General features: G+C 36.3%; 1 protein-coding gene across 3 annotated transcripts in view; it reads left to right on the forward strand.

Annotated features, from left to right (window-relative positions):
- Positions 1-18689, forward strand: part of LOC149233858 (casein kinase II subunit alpha-2-like) — a 313367-nt gene extending 294678 nt beyond the window's left edge. For all 3 annotated transcript variants that reach the window (XM_089379869.1, XM_089379868.1, XM_089379867.1), the window contains 4 exons: positions 16269-16351; positions 16485-16548; positions 16687-16755; positions 17855-18689. In XM_089379869.1, coding sequence (XP_089235995.1) covers positions 16269-16351; positions 16485-16548; positions 16687-16755; positions 17855-17905 — 267 coding nt within the window. In that variant the 3' untranslated portion in view covers positions 17906-18689. The remainder of the gene's footprint in view (positions 1-16268; positions 16352-16484; positions 16549-16686; positions 16756-17854) is intronic.
- Positions 18690-20707: the final 2018 nt, after the last annotated feature.

The following is a 20707-nucleotide window of genomic DNA, read 5'->3' on the forward strand; positions in this document are numbered from 1 at the left end:
TGCATCGTGGCATCATGAAAGCATTAGAAACAAGAACTCGTGACATCACCATGGGAATCATGAAGGACAAAATCCATGGAAAACACACATGAAGGATATAGCTCTTGGGAACCTCAGTGGACATTGAAGGAAAGGAAGGAGTCATCCACGAGAAGGCTCATCATACATTAAGTCAAAAAGGAAACATTTGCCAGATGGGGATATACAAGATCCTCATGATTCTTTGATGGAATCCTCATCGAAGGGTTCACCAATCTAGAAAGGAAGCAAGTGTTTCATCAGAAACTCCAACTTGTGGAATTCATGGATGATGATGACATAAGAAAAGAAGCAGATCAAGGGATTGAAGACACTTCAATCAAGGAAGCTGCTGAAAGAAGCCTAGATGACCTAAAGGTAAAATAAGGTATGTATGCTTGTGTTTAATATTATAATGTCATGTTGTATGGTTGCAGGTAACAAGGATCATTACTTCTATCTTAAGAAGCATGATTAAGAGAAACAAGATCTCCTCCTCTAAAAGGATGCAGGAAGGCTTAAGTCACACTAGATGAAATCAACATAATATGTCCTCAAATGAAGTATGAGGTGGCTGACTACAATTAAGAAACTCTGACTGAAAACTCCTGAGAATGGAATGTCTGAGGAAGGAAGAGATCGTAACCCCGATAAAGGCGATCAACATCCAAAAGACCAAGAAGACTTAACTAGGAAATCCCCTGAAAAGATATGAAGACTCTGATGGAAAAAGATGAAGACCCTTGACAATGGATATCTTTGGGAGATGTGTCAACATGTATGCAGGATGCTGATACCTATAGAATGATGTCATGATGAAGAGCCATCTCGTAAGGTATGATTTGATTTAATATTATGTTTTGATTTCTTGAATAATATTTGGATAAGTTCATGCATGGCTACTTACAAGTACAACTACCATTCATGTGGTGGATGAAAGAAGCATGATATGACCAAGGTTCCAAATATGAAGAAGGCCACTTTCCATGAAGAAAGGAATGACATGATGAACTGAGGAAAGTGATCAATGGCTATTGCCCTACAAGGAAGAAGCTCAACTGAATTTCATGACATTAAGGAGAGAAGTTGATCAAGCAACTGAAGGACCCACGAAGAAGAAGTTGTTGATGTGTAGAAGAGTACCTAGCTAACAGGGAGCTCTGACAAGTTTCCGATTAAAAGGGAGCTTGGGCAAGTTCCTGATCAGAGGGAGCTTTGGTACATTCCTTCAAGGAATGGGCATATGAGGGAGAGGTAGACACAACATTCTTGCCTTCACTTTGGAAGAAAGAATGGAGGATTGGGTAATCATCTGGCATCCAATGCTCTTTGAGGATGTGTGTTGGAAATACTGAGAGGGGGGGTGGATCGGTGTTTCTTTTCAATTGTTACTTTTACCAGTTAGATCACTTATATTTAGAACACAAAATGAACAATAAGAATAAATGTTTTTATTAATTTCTTCTTTATAATAAATCATGTACAATATATATAGGGCTCCAATCCTAGATGAAGACACCAATCATCAATCTCCCAGGCTCCAACCTGTATTTTCCAAGCAACGACTTGGACTTCCAAGGTTCCAACCTTGTTAATTTTGAGGTACCAACCTCAAGGGCTCCAACCATATATCTGGCTCAGGCTCTGACCTGGTTTCTTGAGGACTCCGATCCTCTAGGGCTCCAACCCTATCCTCCAAGGCACCAACATTGTCTTTTCGAGGCTCCAACCTCTTAGGCTCCAACCCTTACTTTAATTTGTCAAGATGTATTTGGTTATACTCACAACTCCCAATGTCTTCTTCAACAAGCCTTGTCAATCTTCAGCTATGCCTTCCCATAGTCTTCACGTCACATCATCAATGACAACCTTGTCTTCATAGAAGGTATCACCACTACTCTTCATGTCACCCAAACAAAATCTCCAAGGTTACCTCATGATGGCTTCAAGAATGCATCATGATCTTCAATGTTATCTTCAAGACTATTCACTAAAATGTCTTCAATAGTGTCTCCAAGGTTAGTCAAGGCAACTCAACAAGAGTGCTCCAATCTGGGATCTTCTTCAAAATCACTTCACACAGACTTCAAACAAGATCGCCACAAATTCTTCAAGGGTATCACCCAGGTAGCCTTTTACACAACTACTTTATTAAGTCTTCAACAGTGTTGCTCCAAGAAATGGCTTCAATATGCTACTCAGAGATGAGCTCCAAACAAAAGTACCCTAAAAGGTCTTCACAAGAGTTGTTTTTTCAACTCTTATTTAAAAAGATTGCTCACAAATGTCTTCAATGATAAGCCTTTAGTGACACAAGTTATCTCAATATTCTTCCATCAATGGATTATAAGACACCATCAAAAACAGTTCTCCAAAAGTGTCTTAAGATAACCCACAGGTTTGTTGTCCTTCTATTTTCTGGTCGAGCCTTCAACTGAGCTTGAAATTCAAGTTCTATACACTGTCCATTGTCACTGCAATAATTCGTAGTTTATAATAGCCACAACACTTCTACAAAGTTCGATATTTTAAGCTTTTCAACCCATAGGTTCGAGGATAACTCACTGTACAACGAGTCCGAGTTAAAGGATCCGAGCTTCTTATTATTGCTGCTCTAATCAACGTCTTTAGGAGTCTGAGCCACTGTTTGTACAGTCTAACAGAGCCACTGTCTCACCACAATTCGAGCTTTTGTGCTTATAGGTTCTGTGTCTTTTAAGTGTGTTGCTGTACAAAACTCCAAGCCCTACTCTGAAGCTTCTACAACAATTTAACATAGTCCAAACTTATGTCTGAAGCTACACAGTCATAGAAAAGGTTGAGTCTTTCAATTTGCGTCCTTGTTTTATGTGTCCTCGATTTTAACTTGTGTCTTTCCTTTGCTTTGCATCCTCCCCTTTTTTTTGTCTTCGAAATCTTCACTGAGTTTTTCTATATTCTCCCAAAATGATCTTCACATAGATTATATATATACATATTTGTAATGGATCGAATTGTTACGTGTGGAGCAATCCTGTGCTTGAAGTCGACAAAGGTTTATTTTAATGAATAAGCACATTATTTAAGACAAGCCGACTTGAATTAGTGGAGCCCACCAACATTAACCAGGTTCAGCATTAATATGAAACTCATATTTCCAGCGTCCAATGTGTAATTTGTTTAAATATGTATCGTTAGAAATCAACGTTTTAGGAATTATTTAGTTGTGGGGTGTTTTAGTAATCAACATTACCTCTTCATTTTTAAGCAAAGGCTTCTAGATTATTTTATATGCGTACATCATGTAACGTGTGTTGGGACTTAGTAACTTAGGGTATGGTTCAAATTAATATTTTCAAGCATATAGATAATACTTGAATAGTATACGGTGTTTGTAATTTGGGACTTAGTAACTTAGGGTTAGGGTTTGGCAATAGTCTTTAGTTTGTATTAACAAGTAGATATTAATAATTGAGGTTTTGCTAGGGCATCTTCAATAATTAGGGTTTCATATATCAAGCATTAGTTCTAGGGCTTGCATCAAGAATTTAGGGCTTGACATCATATAGATAGGGATATATAGCTAGGGAATTTGCATCATCTCATGCTTAGGGTTTTTACCTGAGGTTTGCATGAGGTTAGGGCAACAAGTTTATTCATGTATCACAAGAATATTTGCCATCTCCAACAATGCCATATTGACATCAAGGACAACCTTGACTAACAATGTGTAGAGCATCCAAGACAAGAGTAGGCAAGAGGACCGATATTCTTTGCGGGCTGGGAACCCAAGATAAGAATAGTCTTAGAAGGTCATACTCAGTGAACACCCGGGTGGGTATGTACCTTGAGAGACAATGATGAAGGTATATATAGTCATTGGTCTCGCCAACATTGTACTCTGATCTAATGAGAGATACATCTGTCAGTCAAGGCCTTGCTGTGGAAACAGTGTTGGTTACTATGATGCTATACAGATGGGTTGCCAATCCGATTCTTCTTATGAGAAATTCTTTACATTGGGAATGACCAAGTACCATTATGAATACCTCCCTAGTTAAGAGGGAGTGTTGAAGAAAGTGTAACTAGGTTTGGTCTTTGTAAATGTAATTTGATCTTTGTACTTGTAAAAGAGAAGAAATATTATTTTTGTAAATTATAACAATGAGTTTCTTGCTCATTGCATAGGTCTAGCACGTGTTGAAGTGTTATAGGAAAGTCAAAGAGTCAAAGAAAATATTGAAGAGCTCTTCTTGAGCATATATAAAATGTATATGAGCCAACCTAGAGTCTAGATCAACCCTCCAAAACAAGCACAATCCTCTTGAAGAAGTCAGCCAACAAAACGATGTAAAAGTAGTCATGTCGGCTCAAGAAAGGAGACACAATGGTTCACTGACATGTCGCTAAATATGGAAGATTAACCACTATATATATATGCGGCTAGGGTCACTACAGAAAAGACAAAACTCGAATTTTTCTATGAACTTTGATGGGTATAGGAAGTACAGGAGGATAGTTTTGGATGTCATTTTCGGAGGTCTGTTATCAAGCTTAGAAACTTTGGATGGGTACAGTAGGACACCTCTGCAATTTTCGTGGATAATTACAGTGAACAAATTATAGTCTCATCCTCCTCGCTGGTGACAATCTCGATATATCTATGATGATGATATCAGGAAAGAACACAATCACTGTCTTGGTCTAAAAGTGATGATAAAGACCTTGTTGACAACTACATGTCAATGGCTCATAGCAGTACACCCCCTTTTTAATCAAAAGGGATAACACTTGATCGATGTGTCCGTGCCATCCAATTATCATCATCAGCTTGACTTCCAAGATGTTATGTAAACCCTTTCTGCATGTGTATAATGTAAATAATCTCAGCAGATCCGTGTCATGTATGTAACGACTTAGGTAAACCTACTTTTCTAGTGACGATCTCCATTCTGGGAGGTTTTTTGTCTAATCGATCCATTCTCGGATGGTCGACAGAGTTTTCCTCTAGTCTTACCCCGAAGGGGGAATGGATTTTGTTGCTAGGATCTTAGGCGAGTCCTAGTGTTCTAGATCGAGTCTATGTAAAAGTAATTTGGGAATAATCCTAACTATTTGGTTATGTTATTTTATTATAAACTGCTTGGTTTGTTGGATTATATTTGTGTCACAGAAATAGGTAGTCTGTGAGGGTCTATTACAAATGGGTTTTCCCCCTTATGATGTAAAAAATATGAAAATCATGATGTAAAGTGTCTTGAGGGATGGAAAAATAATTTAATCCCTCATAGGTTAATTAATTAAATTTTCTGGCAAAAAATTAATTAAAATCCTAAGCCATAAATTTAATTAATTCTAAGTCCTAGGTAAATTTAAATTCTCCAAAGGCAAAATTTGTCGGTCCTTAAAAATTAAATTTTAAAAAGGTCCTGGGACTAAGATAAATTAATTATTTTGCTAAATTTTAAACCTTTGATCCCTGGGGTTTAAGTTAAAGTCAAAGTTTGGGGAAATTAACTCAAAATTTTTATTTTTGAGTTAATTAAAATGCATTTAATTAAAAAATTCGAATTTCCATAAGAATTAAATATTTCGATGGATGAGATTAAAATAAATTTGAATCTTCATCAACGGTCGAGATTGCTTTGACGAGGATCACTCGAATTAGTCGTTGGACGATTAATCTTTAAATAGAAAGTCATTTGTCAGTTGATCGATGTGACCTTTGAGTAGTGTGTATTTAATTAAAAAATTCGAATTTCCATAAGAATTAAATATTTCGATGGATGAGATTAAAATAAATTTGAATCTTCATCAACGGTCGAGATTGCTTTGATGATGATCACTCGAATTAGTCGTTGGACGATTAATCTTTAAATAGAAAGTCATTTGTCAGTTGATCGATGTGACCTTTGAGTAGTGTGCTTAACAAGAAACTCTTGTGTAATCTTTTTCTGGATAATAAAGAAAGACTTTGGGGTTAAGTTTTGCTGGTGTTACTATTCATGGGAATACTGTAAGATGTGTTGTTTTCATGCATAATTTTTGCTAAAGCTATTGATGATAGCTTCTAAAGAGTGATTTGAGTACAAGTATCTTGCTCAGTTGCTGGAGTTTGAATAATAATCTAAATTTTGAACGTAGTAGCAGTTATCTCTATTTGTCTGAGTTTTATTATTATTTTCTTGCTCTATTTTTAATGGCTGGATCGAGTTTTGCAAGGAAATCTTGATTTTAGATCTTCGGACATTAGGGGAAGTTTTCAGTTGGACCAGCCAACTCCCGATCCGTGTTTTTTGAGGAGCCCAACAAAATTAATTTCGGGTTTATCATAAGATTTTTTTCGTTTTATTGATGCATGAGAGTTTCGAGTTAGCACCTTTAAAATTTAAAAATCTTGTAATTTATGTGCAACATAATGGTAGATTTGGTTGTAGTTTTTAACATTGTATATATCGTTGGGTGTTTTCTTGTTGTCGTGTAGCTACAGATCTGAGGAAGAAATTTGTGTAGAGTCGAAATCTAGGCCCTAGAGGGTAAGTTCTGGATCTCTGGGGTTTATCAATATCACTTTGTAGGGATATTATTCAAATTTTTGCAGTGCAAGGGTTTTATAATTCTTAGATTTGGAAGTTTTTATAGGGGTTTTAGGAATAAATTTGAAGCAAAAGGATACATTATCTTTAATCAAATAATTTCTGGAAATGTTTTAAAGGATATTTTGGCTACCATTTTATGTTGTGTTTTTTTTCTCTCTCTAGAAAAATTCAACTTTTTTTTTAAACCCTCTTTCCTCCTTTGCTGCCAAAATCATAGCCCCTTTGTCTGCTACGTTTTTTCTAGCTTGCTTGGCTCACTGTCTCTTTAGTTTACATACATCACTTCCATCATATTTGGCTACAAATTTCGATTTTTTTATCTCTGCGTTTTTCTTTTCTGTTATAGCCTTCATCCCCTGCAAAAAATTCTACTTCTCCTCCATCAAATCCACTGGCATCGACCCTAATCTTTCTTTGCGATTTTTTTTTTCTTTCTCCATAAGCCCTCATCCTCTCCTTCCGTTGTTCGCAGTCTCCATTACCTGCACTTTTCCGTCACCCTCGCAGCTCCTTCGACCTACAAAAAAGTTGAGCCTTGCCATCCCTACTCTCAACCCCCCTCTATTCCCCATTCTCTCTGCGGCTCCATCGCTGCAAACCCTCGCAGTGCCTCCCGCGGCCTTCCATCATTGTCTCCTTCGACTTGCCTTCGAACTCCTCTCTATCGTCATCTCGACTTGCACAACAAAGCAAAGCATTCGACTTTTTTCTTTTTCTTTTTTTTTTTAATATATTTTTCATTTGTATTATGCAGTTAGGGTTTAGTTAGTTTCTTTTTTTTTGTTTTAATTTGATTTTTTTATTATTTTTATTATTTTTTTTTACTTTGGTTAACTTCTAGATTCATTTTATATTTTAAATTTGATTTTTTGTTTCGGTCGTTCTCCATTTTTTTTTTTTTTTTTTATTTTTATTAAAACTATTCTACTTCTATTATTTACAAGCTGAAACAGTTACATCCATGATTACATGTCCCCAGGGGCCAGCGCTGGTCCTCTGGTTTGATAGTGCTTACAGAAAACTTCATTTTCAGGGGTCTTCCAAAAACTACTAAACGCCCACGCAGGGGCAACACCCTTTTGACCACTAACCCATGCAAGGGCGCCATGACTGAAACTAGCAACCCACGCAGGGGCTGTAAGCTTTTGCATCACAGAAAAAACAAAATTATAAATCCCGCGCAGGGGCCAAGGAGAGAGAGAGGAGTACTTCAGCAGTATTCTTCGCGCAGGCGCATTCGAACATAGAGTAACAAAATTAGGAGGCCAAACCATGACATTTACAGCGTAATTAAGCACAGGTAACAAGAGTAGCAGTTCACAACAAGAACCTGAGAGTTGTCGGAGGGCCGAAGCATGGTGGAGTCGGCGCCTATTCAACCGAATCCTCGTCCTCCGGGTCCTCTTCATAAATCCAGTACTCGCCTTCCGGTGGAGGTCCCCAATCGACTTTGGCTTTGCCTGAAGCTGGCGCTGGCTGAGACGAAGGTTGCACAACATTCGTTCCAGGTGGTGTCTCTGCTCTTTCCTCAGCAACTCTGGAACATTCAGCATGATGAATTTGGGCGCTGGGTAATCCTCCCACCTCCTCTTTCGGTTCCTCCATGAAGAGGACCGAAACATGAGCATTGATGTTGGAATGACATTGCGCACATCTGACAGTGAAGACCGCCGTTCCGAACGCAGGTAGCGGAGCAGAGCTTGAGTCCGGTGATCTTGTATCCATGAATTGGGACGGCCGAATGGGGTGTGCACCTGCTGACTGGTGGCATGAACAACGACAACAACATAGAGGCGGATTAGCATCCAGGGGACGAGAAGTGCCTTCCCTTCCAGTGCCTCGACGGCTAATGAGCCTCTGTCTTGGCGCCATTCCCTTCTTGAAGACCAATGAACGTGACAGTGCTGTGGAGAGGGATATGAGGGATGTGAATCCGCTCTTATCCTCCCTTGCAGCCCTGTATCTACCTGCAAATGCCCCAGAGAGCTCGTGAACCAGCGCTTGAATGCCTGACAAACTGAGGCCTGAATCCCCAAATCGATCCTGAAACATTGCAAAACATTCCCTTCTCCATCCATACTTAATCTGCTCTGGATTGCCTCGGGGTTGGAGTGCCTTAACTTCCATCTGAAACCGTTTAAGTCGCGCAGTATCGGCAATGAATTGCCGTCCCCTCTCCCTTCAGCTCTCACGCTTGCCATCCAGGGCGGCGTGGAGCATTTAAGGCCTCTTCTGTACCTAAGACCGCCCATGTTGAACATCTGGCGGGTCATTCATATGCGGCGTGGCACCCGCATCCGGGTCCATTTCTTTTTTTTATTATTATTTTTGTTTTGATTTTTTTTATTATGACTTTGGTTTTTATGTTTTTATTTTTATTTTTGATTTGTCATTATTTTGATTTTGTTTTAAAAAAAAAAAAATCTAAAAAGTTAAAAAAACTTTAACAATTAAAATTTGGTGACTTTGAAATTGCGAATGAATTATATCAAAAGAATTTGAGCTTTTACATTTAAGAATTTTTTATTTTTTATGTGGCCTACGGCCCATAAAAATTTAAATTTGACTAAGGTCTTTTGATTTGATTTTCAGTCACATTAAAAAATTAATTTTTTCATTTACCACATTAAATTAATTGCCTAAGGAATAATTAAATTGTTAATCTAAAGTTCCTTGGTGTCTTTTCGTGGTAGTGATTTCTCTATTGTCAGGTGCGATTAATGTTTTAAAATCATTGACTATTGGAGAATGATAAATTATTCTAGATCTAGGATATTAATGAAAATCATTTTAAATCTGGAATCATTGCTTAGCATTTAAATTTCATAATTCTTCACAGGATTTAATTGCTAGAAACTCTTGCATGATAAAATTTTGGGCGTTGACATTTAATTATTCATGATCGTCACTTTGCTACATTTATAAATTGCTCTGGGTAACTTGTTCTCATTTAGTTTATGGTTAATTGAATATTAAGGCACTGGTCTAAAATCATTTCTTTCTTGTGATTGTGTCTTATTTGTATTAATTGTTTAATCTATCCATCTCAGTTGACCAAAATTTGTTCTAAATTTATCAAGTTGTCCATCTTTAAGTCTCCTAGAACTTGTGGTTCACAGACTATTCTCATTCTTTCACCTTAGGGACTATCCCCCTTGACTTGTCTAGGAGAGAGTCTAAACAGAGTGAGTAAGGATTAGAGGGACAACCCTTTGAGCGTTGTCGCGGTGCCTAGACACTTTGTGCGACAACAGACCTTAACGCTGATCATTGTCTCGGTATATTGGATGGAGATGATACACTCACTGTCTCGGCATAATTGTGACCCCATAGTAACACACTCTCAACATAATAAATGCAGTCATGATCTCAGCATAATAACAACCATGGTCTTGACAAGGTCATGATGAAGATCTCAGTACATTAATGAAGACATGGAATCAAGGTCATGATGAAGATCTTGATAAAGGAGCGGTCATGGTGCAGCAGGAATGAAGATCTCAGTGGTGCAGTAGTGATGGCCTCAACGGTGCAACAATGATGATGATCTCAGTAGTGACAAAGAAGAGGATTGGTGTCTTGGTCTTGGAGTAGTATAATAGGTCAAGGGTCATGGCCTTGGTATTCATCAATTGGAATCTCTATAAGAAGAATTTTGTGTTAGTTTTCCTCTCCAAGAGGGAGAGGTTTTAACCCTGGCAAAAGGCCATTATTTTGTGTTTTTGTCTCTTAGTTTTTGGTAACTATTTGATGAATATAAAAAGACGCACTCTAATAAGAATAAGTGAATAATGTGCTAAGAAGAAAAAGTTATAAATACCTCACAAGTAGTTATCATGCTAATAAGAATCTCATTAACTACACTTGCCCTAGATTCTTCAACATTATGGTCCTTACAAGGTGTTGCAAAAGATTGGTACTATGGCATACAAATTGGAGCTTCCTGCATCTTCCCGAAAGCACCTAGTTTTCAATGTTTCAAGCTTAAAGAAGGTTATAGGTGATAAGCTCCCAGTTCAAACAATATTATTGTTTCGAGGCTTCTGCTATTTGTACTTTGTGTAGAGTTTTCCTCCGGATTCATCGCATCCATAATTGTTTGAATCGACATTTCGAGCCATCCACCGTAACTCATCATTAGGATAGATCAATAAGAGTGTAGGAAAGATCTCGTTGGAATGAATAAATAGATGTAAGAGATAGATGGAACGGGAATGATAGTAGCCGACCATGTCTTAATTGATAATTAATGATAATTATTAATAATACTTAATATTTGTTACAATTAATAATTTTAATATAATTGGAATTAATTTAATTTCAGATAATTATTAATAATACTTAATATTTGTTACAATTAATAATTTTAATATAATTGGACTTAATTTAATTTCAGAGTAGGATTGAAATAAAAATAATTTAATTAATTTTAATTACTTTTTAATTAATTTTTAATTATAATTAATTCTAATTTAGAATTCTATTAAGACTGTTATTAAATTTTTAAAATTATTAGTGATGTTAATATTAATATTAATCCAAAAAAATTTAAAAATTTAATTTTTTTTGACTAAGATTAAAGTAAAATTATTTTAATTAATTTTAATTTAGAATTAATTTTACTTTAGACTAAATGATTTGAATTAATTTTAATTTAGAATTAATATTAATATTAACATTGCTAATAATTTTTAAAATTTTATAACAGTCTTAATAGAATTCTAAATTAAAATTAATTAAATTATTTTATTTCAATCCTAATATGAAATTAAATTAAGTCCAATTATATTAAAATTATTAATTGTAACAATATAAAGTATTATTAATAATTATCATTAATTATCAATTAAGACATGGTCGACTACTATCATTCCTGTTCCATCTATCGCTTACCTCTATTTATTCATTCCAACGAGATCCGTGCTACGCTCTTATTGATCTATCTTGATGATGAGCCACGGTGGATGGCTCGAAATGTCGATTCAAACAATTATGGATGCGATGAATTAGGAAGAAAACTCAAACAATATTGCCGGAACTTGACGAGGAAGGAAAAATCATATTGGAACCTGAGGCAACAACGAAAATAATGACCTGACAGCTACGGAATCAATCAATTTCAGAGTATCTCATTAAGTGTAAGAACTTAACCGATGAAGATTTTGCATAGGAGGATGAGAATTTTATACAGAAGCATCCAAAACTACTCAAGTGTTGAGGAAAACACGTTTTTGAAGGAGAGGGGCATGTTAGGTCCCTATACTACTAGTATAGCCCTTTATTGTTATTAGCAACCCCCTTATTGTATTGTTGTGCCCATGTAGTCCCCATATTGTTATTATTGTGTCCCATAGAAGCCCACTATTGTTATTGTTGTGCCCTTACAATATTATTGTTATGTAGGCTTTGATTATATTGTGACCCCTTAGATTCCTATATATAGAAAGGAGGTCTTGTCATTTGTATCATTCAAGAATTGTTCATTTATATAATGTAAAGGAGATTTCCCCCTCGAAGAGGATACTTTTTAAATCATTGATTTATCTATTTGTGAGCTGGTTGCATAACAGATAAGGTAAATAATAAGTTTATTACTTCTAGAGATGTAATTTATCTTGAATTTTCCAAGACTAACAACACTGTTGAGCGACAACTTGATCATTTGGATAAATTCAATCATGCAAAGACATATCAGAATTTGATAATGAGATTCCACATCTTGAAAGGGGTATTCCTATCTTGGATCAATCTATGGAATCTCCTTCCAAAGCACTATCTCCCCCTCATGAAGTTTGGCCACTTCTTTAGATCACGAAGACCCTAGAGTGATATGATTAATAGGTGTTAAATTATGGTATGTTTTATGCTTAAATCAGTTTACTTCTTTTCTTCTTATTAGCCACTGTTTAGCAATCACATAAATATAAAGTAAAGTGTAGATAGAACATTAAAAGATCGACAGAAAACAAGCCAAGACAAGAGACACCAGATGTGGTGGCTAGCCAGGGACAAACCCCAATGCGGGGAAACCCTTTGATCAAATCTTCTTTTATCTTCAATAAATCAGCAGAGAGAGAGAGAGAGAGATAGTACAATATCACTAATTAGTGATTTACAACAGCAGTAGTGAAACCCTTGAACAACAATAGCAAAAGGGATCAATTATCTCCCACAATGTCCTCAAGACAACCTAGGAGAACTCGGTCTCCAACAGAAGTAGTGGCAGCCCAAAACAGTCAAAGTAAGATGGTCAAAATAGTAGTGAATGCTACATCATACTACAGCCAGCCCTAACCAGTCAACGCTGTCATAAATATGCCCTCAAACAGTCAACACAGACTTTTTCAGCGCTTCGGCTAGCCTAGGAGAGGCTGCCCACACAAGGCCGCAGTCAATGGAGGTAATATGCTGGTCAACATAGGCCTAAACCACTTGCTGCACCTTCCTGCGTCCTTGCTGCCCTAACTACGTCCTCCTCCAATGCTGCCCTAGCTGCGTCCTCTTTCCCACGTGAGATCTGTGTCCTCCTTCCTTTGTATACCCAAGAGACAAGGAAGAGATGAGAGGATGAGATGAGTTGAGATAATGACTCAACCTCTCCTTTATTTATATGCAACATTGGGCAAGAGTGCCACACACTTAATTGTTGGCCGACCTTGACAATTTGTCGAGTAATTACAAATAAATTCGTATCTCCATAAATACTTGTTGAAATCATATGATCTTTAGATCAATCCTACACCTCTCGACAAGAGGAATCTAGGAAAAATATCAACTGCCATAAATGAAGTGACCCACATGGAGTTTGGCCCTAGTTCCCAATTTTAACAATAGGATTGGAAGGCTATATCTTGATGTAGCCCCATCTCAATTAGTGGAGTGACTTGGACCATCTTGGAAAGGTCCTCCAAAATGGCTCACCAAAACACTTGAAAATGTTCATCCTTATGAGGTTGGAAAGACAGGAACTAGTGGTTCCACCAGACACGATAGAGATGGTGTAGATAATTTTGTTTAGTTAATGTAGATGATATGGATAGAGGTTCCACTAGACAAGATAGAGATGGTGTAGATAATTCTGTCTAGTTAATGTAGATGATATGGATATTTCATATTATTGTGAATTGAATTTACCTACTAACTTCGAATCAAATTCCTTTAAAGAAGCTGCTTCTCATGATGAATGGAAAGAAGCAATGAAGCAATGCAGGAGATTATGCTGCTCTCATAAAGAATGGAACATGGAAGTTGGTGGACCTTTCATTTGCAACCAAACCAATTGGCTGCAAGTGGGTGTACAAGAACAAGTACAAATAAGATGATTCACTTGACAAGCACAAAACAAAGCTTATGGCAAAAGGATTTTCAAAAATAAGAGATGTTGATGATGAAGAGACTTTTTCCCCCACAACAAAATGGGCCACCATTTGGACTCTCTTTGCCTTGGTAGTTCAAAATGGATGGAAAGTTCATCAAATGGATGTGAAGACTGCTTTCTTGAACAAAGACTTGTAAGTGAATATCTCCATGGCTCAGTTAGGAGGTTTTGTTGTAAAGGGAAAAGAACAGAAAGTATGTAAACTTATCAAATGCCTAAAACAAGCACTACGGGCCTAGTATGAAAAGTTAACTGAGCATCTTTTGAAATTGAATCTCAAACACTTTAATCTTGATGATGCAACTTTGTTTGTCAAGAAAGTTGGCAAAATTGTTATATATTGTGGTATATGTAGATGATTTGTTCATAACAGAGAACAATGAAAATTATATTGCATCCATAATTGGGATGACATATTTGGAATGCTTTCAGTGCTCTACTTGGGCATTGAAGTGACTCAACATCCAAAGTATATATTCCTCCCGTAAAAGAAGTACATTGGAGAATACTTGAACAAGTCTGGCCTAGTTGAATGCAACCCTTTACCTACTTCAATGTAACAAAACTTGAAGGTCATATCAAAAAAACGGAATGAATTTGAGGATGCAACCAATTATAGACAACTTGGCTCTGAGATGACAGATTTGGAATGCCTTTAGTGCTACTTGGTCATTGAAGTGACTCAACATCCAAAGTATATATTCCTCCCCTAAAAGAAGTACATTGGAGAATTCTTGAACAAGTCTGGCCTGGTTGAATGCAATCCTCTATCTACTTCAGTGGAACAAAACTTGAAGGTCATATCAAAAGAACGGAATGAATTTGAGGATGGAACCAATTATAGACAACTTGGCTTTGAGATGACAGATTTGGAATGCCTTCAGTGCTACTTGGGCATTGAAGTGACTCAACATCCAAAGTATATATTTCTCCCCTAAAAGAAGTACATTGGAGAATTCTTGAACAAGTCTGGCCTGGTTGAATGCAACCGTTTATCTACTTCAATGGAACAAAACTTGAAGGTCATATCAAAAGAAGGGAATGAATTTGAGGATGCAACCAAGTATAGACAACTTGCGGGGAGTCTAATCTACCTCACTACTAAAATACCACATTTAATTTGTTGTTGGAATTCTTTCTAGATTTATGCAAAAGCCTTATGAAGGGCATTGATCTACTGCAAAAAAAGACTTTGGACTCAAATATTTACAGGTGGATGACTTTAGTTTGATTGGATATTCAGACTCAGACTTTGACAGAGACAAAGAAAATGGAGTGTTGACTTCAGTCTATCTCATGAGTTTTTGACCAACAAATATCTCCGGAAGGTCACGCAAACAGTCAGTTCCAACAGATTCCATAACAGAGGTAGCATATGTGGCAGTTTGTAGAAGCAACAAATGAGATTGCGTGGCTCAAGAAAACACTTAAAGATTTGCAGAAGAAACAAGTGAATTCTACTCTTCTCATTAACAATATTTCTGCAATCTCAGATTCCATGATGGAACCAAATACATCAACACAAATTATCTTTTGATTCAATATCATGTAGAGGCCAAGACTATTCTTTTAGGACATTGTTCCACTAATGAACAACTTGCAGATATCTTTACCAAGACACTTGGAAGAGAAAGGTTTGAAGAATTCAGAATTATGCTTGGGCTTACAGACACCCTTTCGGCTTAAGGGAGGAATGTTGAATATATCCTTTGGGATTTTTGTCCTGAAAATATAATTGTAAATTAACAAAATAGGAGAAGGTGAATATGAAGAGACCATTGGAAAACAAAACGAAGGGTCACTCCATTGTATAAGTGAATTGCACATTAATGGAACTCATCAATTTCAGGAGTTATTCATCCTAGCATGACAAAATCAAATCATTTCCATGAGCAGGGCTGCTGGGGCTGCTCTGAGTAGAAAATTATTTCCATGTACCTCAGTTGTTGCACTGGCAAAGTAATTGTTATTCAACCCTTTCTCAAGGTGAAGAATATGCTGAAGAAATTAAATTGCACATGCTAGTATTTATAAAACTCCATCACTTTATTTTATAATTACATACTATATATTGACTCACAAGCTACTACGGATCAAGGGTTTATGATAGTACTATCTTCTTCTATGTGGCCAATGTAGTCAAACATATTTACCTATTTCTTTTCTCATTAAGGGTGAGAAACTCATTCTAGAACTAAGTAGAAGACTGAGTTATTGCTGTTGCTCAAGTTCTTTTGATGGTTGTAGTAGTTCCAATAAAAGTTCTTGACATGTATTATATTTATTGCTATCAGGTGATTGGCACTGCTGAGTTAAAAACTTACTTGAACAAATACAACTTGGAGTTAGATCCACATCTGGAAAATCTTGTTGGAAGGTGCTGCATACGTGCTCTTCAATTTGTTTTCTGTTACATGGTGATTGTTACATAGTGATGGCTTTTCCTATCAATATATTTGCATACGTAGACTCCTTCAACATTATTTAACATTTTCTCTTTATTTCTGCAGCCATACTAGGAAACCTTGGTCAAAATTTATTAATTCTGACAATCAGCATCTGGTTTCTCCAGAGGTTTGCAAAGTTCTTGTTGAAGAAAATATTTCAATATGTTTATGCGATATTTCCTTGTGCTCATTTTTACTTGCAATACTTCAGTTCCAACATTGTGTTAAACGGACTATATAGTTATATTCTATACATGTTTTGCAGGCTGTTGATTTCTTGGATAAGCTTCTTCGTTTTGATCATCAAGAAAGGCTTACGGCAAGAGAAGCAATGGTACGTTTCTTTTGTTGCTTTATGGTTGCATCTAAGCATCTTGTATTTTTCTCAATGTGTTCAAATTAGTGTCTTGGAGACTCTTCTTCCAAGAACATAGTTGTATACTTGTGCTTACTGGTGAAAAATATATTTTAATGTTATTTCATTCCAAAATCTCATAAAATTGAAGCACACGAAGAATGTTGTTTGCTGAAGCCAGGGCATCAAAATTTATCTATTTTTTAGTTGTTGTTCTTCTCTCAATGCTTTATAGTATGGTGATTTGTATAGATTTAGTACTAGAAATTCGTTTTCACTGATGCTATTATCTGTTTTCTGTGTGTGAATGATCATACATTGTTTTTCTTTTCTCCTTGGCATATCGGACACACAACTATTAGATGTCAATTTTGATTGTTGCACTTATGTGTAGGATGATATATATCTTTTTCTCCTCCTTTTCGTCAAAGTACACTTACGGATGGATGCATATAACAACTTTCTTCTTTGCTTCTTTCATGTTGCTTCGACATGTTATCTTACAACATTGTTTGTAACTTTGTCCTCTAGGATTAAATTTTAGTGCTTCAGGTACTTCTTTTTAGGATATTTTTGGGATTTTATGGCTACAATTTTTGGAAATATTGACTTGATGGATGTATTTCTTGAAAATGATCTTACTAAGCATACAATGCAAGTTTTTTAGATTGCTATTTTGTAAGCACTTCAATGTTTCTGGTCCTTGCTTGTTTCTTGGTCAATCTACCAAATTTAGGCTTCCAATTTTAACTGCTTTTGTTGAGGATACGTTGGTAGTCATAATTAAAATCATCATTGTAACAGTTGGTGAAACTCTAGGATATATATGGAGCTTATGCTCTAACTGATCTGTGTCCTATATAGAAATTTTCGTATTTTGTTCCAAGCAGCATGTTATGAAAAGTCTATTTCATGTAAGGCTATTTGGGATTATACGATCCTAGCTTTAGCATTTACTGGGAAATATCTGGCGGTTTTTGTAGTGGCTGGTATCCTTATGCTTTGTTGATAAAAAAGAGTACTCTATACCTAGCAAATTTGATTGAAGTGTCATTGCTGACATTCTGCCAACTTGCAGGCCCATCCATACTTCAATGAAGTAAGAGCTGACGAGGCAAACAGAACCTGAACTTGATAAGGAGCGCTTTTAGTGGAAAAAAAGCACATTGTTATTTGCTTTGTATGATAGTTTGAAGGGGCTTTTCTCCCAATCTTCTTTTTGTTGCATTTCTTGTTGTAATATGAGGAACAATGATTTCCTTTCATGGTGCTGCACATACTCTAGATTCAGTTGGCTATAAAGTTGGGCATATTATCTGCCTTAGTAACGTACAAAGATCACTGACCCATGAGGCGCAGACCAATTGGTGTGTGTGGGGTTTAGTCCCTACCAGGTCATTTGTTCAAATCTCAACAGGAGGGATTGAGGATGGGAACCACCTTTGGGGGAATTAAGCTATCCCAATGGGCATCCAAGCTTGATTGAGCTTTGCACAATCCTGGTGATAGCATCCTACTGGTGGGCAGATCATCCTTCCATCCAACATCAGGGTTGGCCCTGGCCTAGGCTCAACCTAATCTGAAAAAAAGAATAATAAAAAAGAAAAACAGATAACTCAATGATCACATTTGCATTGTTTTCTGGAGAAAGTTGTTAAATGATCACAAATTGATACTAGTATCTGGCAGATTCTTTGCATCTTGTAATGAAAGAGAGAGCAGGTTATTATCTAGAAAGCTTATGCCATTCTCATGCCCACACCAGTTTGTGACATCTTTGCTGATGGTGTTTTTAAATCTCTTAGAAAACCAAGATAATGACTTGTTAATATGTCTGGTGTTCGAATACTAGAAAATTGAACATACAAGGCTGAATTCTTTATTTAAGTCACGCAGTTAGAGGCTGCTTGCAAGGATGATTCTTCATAAGGTCTATATTCCTTTTGATCGTGTGGGTCTCTGCTAGGAACATTTCTAACTACTGTGCAAATATCTTCATCAAATAAAACATTGTATATGATCCAAACACTCTTGGAACCTCCATGTACTCTCAATCAAGATTTCTTGGGAGTGCTGTTTGTAGCCTTCCACGTATCTCTGCCAGCTGCTAGTTTAGCAAGCAGATATCCCTTCAATCTGAAGCTTTTGATTTTAAGGTTGAGAAGTTATTTATTGGCAATATCTTTGTCATTGGTCTTCTACTCCAATTGGCTGCCATCTATACTTCAAGTTTTATGTAAAATACTTTGATGTTGTCTTTGAGTGCATATTTTCTGTCTACCAAAGTTGTGTTAGGAAATGATTATAAGTTTTATTTTGATATTCTTTAATTTTAAGTACTACAATTTTTTTCAACAAAGTCATCTGTGTAGTTTTGACCAAGCTTGTAAAATATGACATTATTTCAGATAATAAACTCATTTTCAATGAAGATTCATTGTTCCCCATAACCAATTTTTTTTATCCAAGTCTTCATTATCTTTGGTATTTTGTTAGGATGTCAATGGTTAGATTCATTATTGCTAATATATCATAAAAGGCAGATGAACATTTATCTTGATTCATGATTTGATATATGCAAAACACTTCTTGAGGTTTTTGTATATAATTGCAATAGGATTTTAACATCTATGACTAAGCAAACAATTCAGAGCCATCATAGGTTCGAAATACATATGGAACTTGCTATTTATTAATTTTATGGATTAGAATAAGCATAGGAAACATGGTCTAATGGTTTAGTGTCATTAGTGTCCAACATTGAAAATACTATGTAGGGTTCTATTTGCTTAGGGTTATATTTCCTCTCTTTTCACATCTTCTATTCATTGAGGGTTATGATCTCATTCTTTTCATATCTTTGGCTTATTTATCCCTATCACCTTCCTTATCCATCATATTCCAATAAGATGTTCTCATTATCTGGAGATTTATTGGATAATTAATCATCAATTATACATTCCTAGAAGTTGAGGGCTTAGGTTTGGGTTGTGGTGGGCTTTCCAATTCCAATTGAATAACTAGTATGTGTTTTGTTTCCCCTTAGATTTACATCAGGGTGACCCATTTTTTTTACTCGATTGTCCTTGTTACCCACCACCAGTGGTGAGCCCATAAGAGAATTTTTTCTCCTAGATTTGTCTTTAGCCAACAGTTAGCAACCCCTGACAACCACTAGTATAGATGATATTGTTATAGATGATATTGTGCTAGATGTCTCTGCTCCCTAAGCCATTCATATGCCCCCTTTTCCAAATGTTGAGATCATATGTTTGAAGGTGAGCCATCCAATCCCAAAGGTATGGTTTTTCATTATGTAATTGGGTGTTTATGCTTGTTTTTCTTGGGTATAGATTACTGGGTGATTTGGAAGGAGGGGTTTTTACTATAGTCTTGTTCCCTTGCCTTAATTGGGGGGTTAATCCTCAACCCTAGTCTCGTGGGATCTCCCCTACCGACTTATAGCTTTAGGATGGGCACTACTTGGCAGACCCTGAATTTGGTAGCACGGTTTTGTTTTCCTTTTTCATATTTTCCACTCCCCTCCGCACATTACTGTTGAAGAAAGTGTAACTAGGTTCAAAATTTACAAATGTAATTTTGATCTTTGTACAAGTCAAGAAAAATAAATATTATTTTTTGTGAATTATAAGAATGAGTTTCTTGCTCATTTCTTAGGAAAGTCAAAGACTCAATGTCATGCTCTTCTTGAGCTTATATGTAATATAAATGAGTCAACCTAGTGTCTAGATCAAAGCCCTCCAAGATAAGCACCATTCCCTTGAAGAAGGCAAGAAGCAAAATGAATTAATAAGACCAGTCATGTTAGCTCAATAAAAGACACAACTGTTCACACTGTCATGTCGGCTCAATAAAAGACAACCATTCACATTGTCATGTCAGCTCAAATGCATAGGTTGACCACTATATA

The sequence above is a fragment of the Pinus tabuliformis genome, chromosome J (genome assembly GCF_031772625.1).
Source record: "Pinus tabuliformis cultivar Carrire ecotype Pingquan chromosome J, CPIR1, whole genome shotgun sequence".
Taxonomy (NCBI): domain Eukaryota; kingdom Viridiplantae; phylum Streptophyta; class Pinopsida; order Pinales; family Pinaceae; genus Pinus; species Pinus tabuliformis.